Genomic DNA, 7259 nt, shown 5'->3' with positions numbered 1-7259 from the left:
AGGCAAGTCGGATCTATTGTCCCCAAATTAGTCAAAGCTTGAGGGGTCACTTGCTAATTGAAATATATAGAACTACCACTTATACACAATTATTATTATTATTATTATTATTATTATTATTAAAAATATATATTTTAAGTACTTTTAATTCTTCTTTTTTTTTTTTTTTTAATGCTAGGGGTATTAAAACTTTGTATTAATCGTAACCCATCATTGTTCTACTAATTGTCATGACTTGTCAACCTATGACTAAGAGGGATTTGATTTATTCTTTTTTTTTTTTGAAAAGGATATCCTTCATTTCATAGGTTAATAGATACACAACTTGTCGAGAGCAATGATAGGAAGGACCACATCTGGTCCCTCCTCCATCCAGACTAATTCACTCTCTAGAGATAAACCAAGCTTTGCCAAAACATGGGCAGCTTGGTTGCCAACCCTACGGATAAAAGAAAGTTTCCAGTTTTGGTGTGTCTCCATTATCAGCCTTATGTCTTCAATGATCTGACCTGGCCAAGACATATCTGAGCTATTTGAATTGATTGCATCCACTACATTCTTTGCATCACTTTCAAATTCAACTAGTTCAAAACCCAGTTCCTGGCATAAAGAGACAGCCCTAAAAAGGGCATAGCATTCAGCTAAGTATGCAGAGGGAACAAAAGACCTGGGAGCCGCAAGGGTCACTTGAGCATCTCCTGAGGAATCTCTAATGACTATACCAATGCCCATATGCTGCCGTGTCTTGTCAAAACCAGCATCTAGATTTACTTTCAAGCATCCTGGAGGGGGAGCCCTCCATGTTCTTCTGGGATCTATTGGAGCCATTTCGGCCAGAGACTCAGCCCCCATGCTTGGAGCTGGTCTAGCCTCTTTGAATAACTCTACATCAGCAGCTGCTGACTTGAGCACATTAGAAGGGCTGGCAAACTGATTTTCAAAAATAAGTTGGTTCCTGCGAGACCAAAGTCTATAGCAGATAACAGTGATCAATTCCAAACTCTACATCATTTAATTACGATATTTGTATATTATTGCTTTCCTGCTGGCAAAAAAAAAAAAACTCATTTTCTGTAACGGTCAAAATAAGATAATTTTGTTTAAATAAAGAGTAGTCTTATATGTACTTTTATTTTTACTTATATTTTTACTTATAAGATTCATTCTATTAGTTTTTTTTTTTAATTTAAATTTTGAATTCATTTTATGAATTTCACCTTATTAAGAACTAACATGTAGATAAGTAAGTTTTTTGTAAATTGTTCTTAACTACATTTATCATTTTACTTAAATAAAAAGAAATACATAAAGAATATTAGACAGTGTTTTAATTATAAACACCCAAAACAAGTAGATACATCTAGCTAGCTCACGTCCAAGATTTAGTACCTTATGTACATGACTCCTCATGCTTGATGATAGCATGACATATCTGACAATTTGGAGCTTATTGTTGTTATGTTTACATAGAGCAGGAACAAATATATTGAGGGATTGTTTGAAAACAAAATTGTTATTAAATATTTTCAGACTACTTTATTACTATTTATAAACTATTCTCGTCACTATTCAGAGATCATCTGAGATACTTAATACGTTTGGATCTCAAGATCGTCTCAACTCATCTCAAACTAATCATTGATGAGACTTACTATTTTTTAACTTCTCATAAAAAGTTAAATACATCTTAACATACTTCATACATTCAAATATATATCTCAACCTATTTACATTTAAATACATCTTAATAGGATTCACAAAACACTACTTTTCAAATATCAATTTAGATAATTTGACATTACCTTAGCATCCAAACACATGCGCCTAATACTGCAATGCCTAATCAACAATACTATCTCTAGTAAGAGCATTCACATCCCATTTCCCATAAAATTTCTTAAATTTTAACTAAAATACATAATTTTCTAAATTTTATCCCATATTTTAACTATCTTCAAAAAAGCTCTTGCATCTCACTCCCTATCTTTTCCTTATCCAATTAAAATAACTTTTTTCTATTCATACTTTATTACTTTTTTCTCTCACTGCTATTTCCATTCTTAATTATTACATTTTTTGTCTTTTTCCTCTTCTTTTAAAAAATCAAATTTTTTGTCTTTTCTACAACAGTAATTTTTTTTGTCTTCTTTACAAAGGTAACATTTTTTATCTTCTCTCTAACCGTAACATTGTTTCGTCCTATTGTAATAGTTATTTTTTATTTTTTAATTTTAATTTTTATAAATAGGCATTTTGGTTACAATCACATTCTCCTGAACCTAACCTCTATTTCATCTTGCAAATTTTCAATTTTCGACTTTTTCTCCTACTCACTTCATCAAATGGCTCATTTGTTCTTCTGCAAGTTGTTGCTTAACTTATTCTTTGAAGATGAGTTGGAGGTTTTTCTTACTGATGATGATAGATCAATATCCCAGCGTGGTCGCAATCGACAGCGTCGTAAGTATATTCGGCGTGATCATATTCAAGGGCATGAACAGTTATTTCATGACTATTTTGCAGAACCACCAGTATATCCCTCAAATCTTTTTCGAAGGAGATTTCGTATGAGTCGTTCGCTATTTCTTCGTATTCTTAATGAGGTTAAGGCTTATGAGCCCTACTTCATCCAAAAACAAGATAATTTCGGAAGACTTGATTTATCTTCTATGTAAAAGATAACTGCTGCCATTAGAGAGATATGGTACTACCTTGCTAATGACATTTATCCAAAGTAATCAATTTTTGTCAATACAATTCCATCTCCATAAGGGAATAAGAAGAAACATTTTGCAGTAGTACAAGAATCAGCACAGAAGGATGTAGAGCGCGCATTTGGGGTCCTTCAACAACGATTTGCTATCATTCGTGGACCTTCACAAATGTTTAAGATCAAAGATCTTACATATATAATGAAAGTATGTGTTATTCTACATAACATGATCATCGAAGACGAGCGTGATGATAATCTGGTCCCGAACATTGAGTATGATCAACTTGATGATGAATTTCTAGAACTGTTGCACAATTGTACAACCGAGCTTATGGATTTCATCCAGCGTCATCATCAAATTAGAGACATGTCGGCACATCATCAGCTTCTAGCAGATCTTATTGAACATCAATGGCAATTCTATTCACAACAGTAGACTATCAACATAATATTTGTATTTTCTTTATATTAGTAGTGACTATATTTTAGTTTATCAAATTCCCATTCCCTAGACATGTTCTATCTACAGAAGATGGAAAATATGATTCCGTAATATCAAGGGGTAATCTGTAATAGCTTCTATAATTGTAATGGTCAATTTTCTGTTTTCAAAATATTCATGCACACAATCCAATGGCTACATCTTTAACCTTCTAGAATAAATGTTTAACCGCATCTAAGAAAAATTAAATTGACAGAGTATCAATAACATCCAACCTTCTAACATAAATCTAGAACTGTTCGTCTTAAAAAATTTAAACTGTCTCAGTATCAATATCATCCAACCTCAGTAGAAATTATAAATAGTACACTCATCCATACAACAATTGTTAGAAACAGAAAATAAAAAAAATAAACTATTTCTTTTTTCCAAATTACAACAAATCGTCTGCAACATTGCTGGAAATATATATGTCAATGGTCTTGTAAATCGATCTCTAAAAAAGTATACACACACAAAATTCGATACAAATGTTAGATACGTAATAACAAAGTTTGGGGTATTTTGTAGGCGGCTTAAGAACCGAGTGGTAACATGCTGAAAATTTGGCACCTTCCAATAGCTGTAAAACATGTTGCCACAACTTATTGACAATCCAGATTACCATGCCATGGAAGAGCTAACCAAATTTCCTGTGTCACCAATTTGGATTTGTCATCATCACAGCCAAGCGAGGTAATCCAACAAAGGTTATGTGAGGCACATTACTTTTCGATCACAAGTCTTATACCCCAGTTGCATGCATTTAGGTGAGGCACATTACTTCTCTATTATAGCAAAATTAGCAACATATCACAAAATGACTGCGAAACCTTAATCCTGGTTGCCTTTTGTAAAAAAGTCACAGAATGTTTGATGGCCATCCGGGTTAGGATTACCTCGCCATATGGATCAGGTCTCACTAACACTTGTGAATTAACCCCCCAAGTATACAAATTGTTACGTGTTGTTTAAATGCTATGTTTTGTTTCAATGCCTTGGGTTGGTCTGTGAAAACCCATTTCCTGGTATAAAGTTATAAACAATTAACCATTAGTATTGAAATAACAAATGAGACTTGACACAACACATAAGCAATGACACAACACATAACACATCATTGAGACATAGCACAAGGGCATTGAAATACAACACAACATTGAAACAGAAAATAGTAATGGGTCTGCACAGACCAACCGAAAGTATTGACACAACACATAACATTAAAACACAACACAACATTGAAACAGAAAATAGCAATGGGTCTGCACAGACCAACCCAAAGCATTGATACAATACATAGCATTGAAACACAACACAACATTGAAACATAAAATAGCAATGGGTCTGCATAGACCAACCCAAGCATTGACACAACACATAGCATTAAAATACAACACATCATTGAGACAGAACATAGCAATGGGTCTGCCCAGACAAACTCAAAGCATTGGCACAACATATTGCATTGAAACACAGCACATCACTAAGACAGAACATAGAAATGGATATGCACAGATCAACCCAAAGCAATGACACAACACATAGCATTCAAAAAACAATTCGTCCTCTTGACAAAGTACAAGGGCATTGAAACATAACACATATTTGAAACAGAACATAACAATGGGTCTGCACAGATCAACCTGAGGGTGTAAAGACCAGTCTTGGCATCAATCGAAACATCACATAACAATCAAACCAAACAGAACATGAATAATCTCAGTGGACATAGCAGTAATACCCATTTCCAACAAGAAAAATGAACAAATCGAACCCATATATGTAGCCTGTGAGAAATCTAGGATTTTTTTTTTTAAAACCCTAGATCTCAAAACCCAGCCATGGAGGAACCGTATAGGAGGTCAAATAGGGTAAAACACCTCGATGCAGACAACCATGTAGGATCCCAAATGGAGGAGAGTTCTCTATGGAGAAAACCGAACAGTCGTGACTACACAATGGACATGGAGGAACCCATGAGATTAGGAAAACCGAATGATAGGGAAGAGATTGGACTTACAATGATGAGAGGATGGAGATGAAGTCGTCGATGGTGGCTGCGGTGCGAGGGAGGGGCCAAAACCACGAACGCAGCCAACAGTCGAAGGAAGGGGACGCGGGAGGGAACCCAGTAACCAACCAACGATTTGGGTTTGGGGAGGAACAGTCGATACCCATATTTGGGGATTAACTGTAGCGTCCCCATCCATTCACCACAACATGGGGAATGGAATGGGGAGGGACTTGGGCAAAATCTCTAATTTTTTTCCAAAATTTGGAGATTTTGGGGATATAAAGAACGGGTTGTGAGTGCTCTAAGCTATCATCATCCGTAGCGGTGCGTATAGAATCAACTAAAAGAAAGAGATCCAATTATAAGGATTAGAGATGTCTATTTGGGGAGGACTAGACATGAACACCTCCAACCATTTTTAGCAGCAAATGTCCAACCATATTAGAGGCAAAGTGCCCATATATATTTGGAGTGTACGCAAAACCTTTGTTAGAGTCAACAGAGAGAGAATGACCAAATATGCATGCGAAAGGCAAAAATGCATGCCTCAAAACAATAACACTTCTACACTCAAGGCCCAGCCATTTGAATATATGAGAGAAGAAAGAGTCGAAGAACCATAAAGACAACTCTTAGCCGAAAGTAAAGTTGTCTTCTTACAAAAGATGTCAATATTTCTATTAACCTAGCCGAATAAAATGACCACCAGACTTGAACCAAACAGTCCTTGATCAAATCATTATCATCTCACCTGTTGTATATCTAACGCAAGCTAAGGGAGATGACCCATTAATATATAGAAATTAACATATCCGAATAAGCATAAGCAAAAATAGAAGCAATTAATCTTATCGACAATTCAACTATCCAGCAACCTGTTTTGGGAAAAAATATGTACAATTCATAAAAAAAAGGTATGGAAAGTATGAAGTATTTATAGCTTCTTGGAAAACTAATTACATCACATATAGAACAATATAATAAAGAATACATATAATGTAGCATGCATATACTAGACATTTGAGAGGTGCTACTAGCTAGGTAAGATACCAGTTTTACACCCGCAAAAGAGGAGCTGACACGTATGAGTTGCATCAAAGTAAACAAAACGCTCACATGGTGAATCACGTTCCCTATTTTCTTTTCTAATTATCCAACCCAATTTCTTTCCCCCTCTCTCTCTCTGCTACCCCCACCCCTCTCTCTCTCTCTCTCTCTCTCTCTCTCTCTCCCCTTTGAAATACTCTCTCCTATGAAACCCCCTCTCCTTCTCTCTCCTCCAATTGTTGCCCCCTCAACCGGATTGAGATCTTCAGAGCCCTTGAGATCGCCGAGAGACTCTGTGGCCATCGCCAATAGCTTCACTTAACCGTTCGCTTGTGAATATTTGTTTAGCTCTCTTTGAGGTTAAAACTCAGCCTTTTTACTCTGACTTTTTAGCCTTTTAATTTTTGTTTGGCTACTGAGAAAATGTGAAAAATTCATGAGTCTTTTATTACAATTCTATATGGTTTAAACTCGAGGAAAAGAAAGATTAATTGAGTTTTCATTTTGCCTCCCCTTATTTTAGCCTCAGCTGAATAAATGCCCTTATTTGCCCAAAAAACTATGATAAAGTTCATTAGTGCGTGGGTGCCGTATATATTCTTCAATTAAAGTTTCTCATCAACCCAATGGAACATCGTTGGTTTTGAATCTTTCTTAGTTCATATGTTGCATATAACAAATTCAGCAACAAAGTCGATTTTCAGTCTTTCTTAGTTTATATAGTATGATTTTGTTCTCTGCCAGTTTTGTATGTGGGGCTACAGTATTGAATTATTTTATTTTTTTATTTTTTCAATTTCATGTGTTACTGAATCAACTGATTTTTTATTTTTATTTTTGCTTGATTGAACCAAGCGACTTGTGTTGCGGAGATGAGACGATAGGAAAAGGGAAGAGGAGATAGGAAGAAGGGAAGTTGAGACGGGATGATGGGACAAAGGGACCGGAGAAAGGGAAAATTAACCCGACATACGACCCAATACGAACCTGATCAAAATTTG

General features: G+C 35.4%; 1 protein-coding gene across 1 annotated transcript; it reads right to left on the bottom strand.

Moving 5' to 3' along the window:
- Nucleotides 1–309: 309 nt before the first annotated feature.
- On the bottom strand, nt 310–1400 carry LOC108991969. The gene is made up of 2 exons (XM_018966398.1): nt 1390–1400; nt 310–955 (listed from the first exon to the last, which is right to left on the bottom strand). The coding sequence occupies exons 1-2, from the start codon at nt 1398–1400 to the stop codon at nt 310–312; spliced, it is 657 nt and encodes a 218-aa protein (XP_018821943.1).
- Between the last annotated feature and the right edge of the window lie 5859 nt (nt 1401–7259).

Source organism: Juglans regia, chromosome 1 (assembly GCF_001411555.2).
Source record: "Juglans regia cultivar Chandler chromosome 1, Walnut 2.0, whole genome shotgun sequence".
In the NCBI taxonomy this organism is placed as follows: Eukaryota; Viridiplantae; Streptophyta; class Magnoliopsida; order Fagales; family Juglandaceae; genus Juglans; species Juglans regia.
Note: the sequence above shows the minus strand (reverse complement) of the source record. Positions and strands in the feature narration are given on the sequence as shown.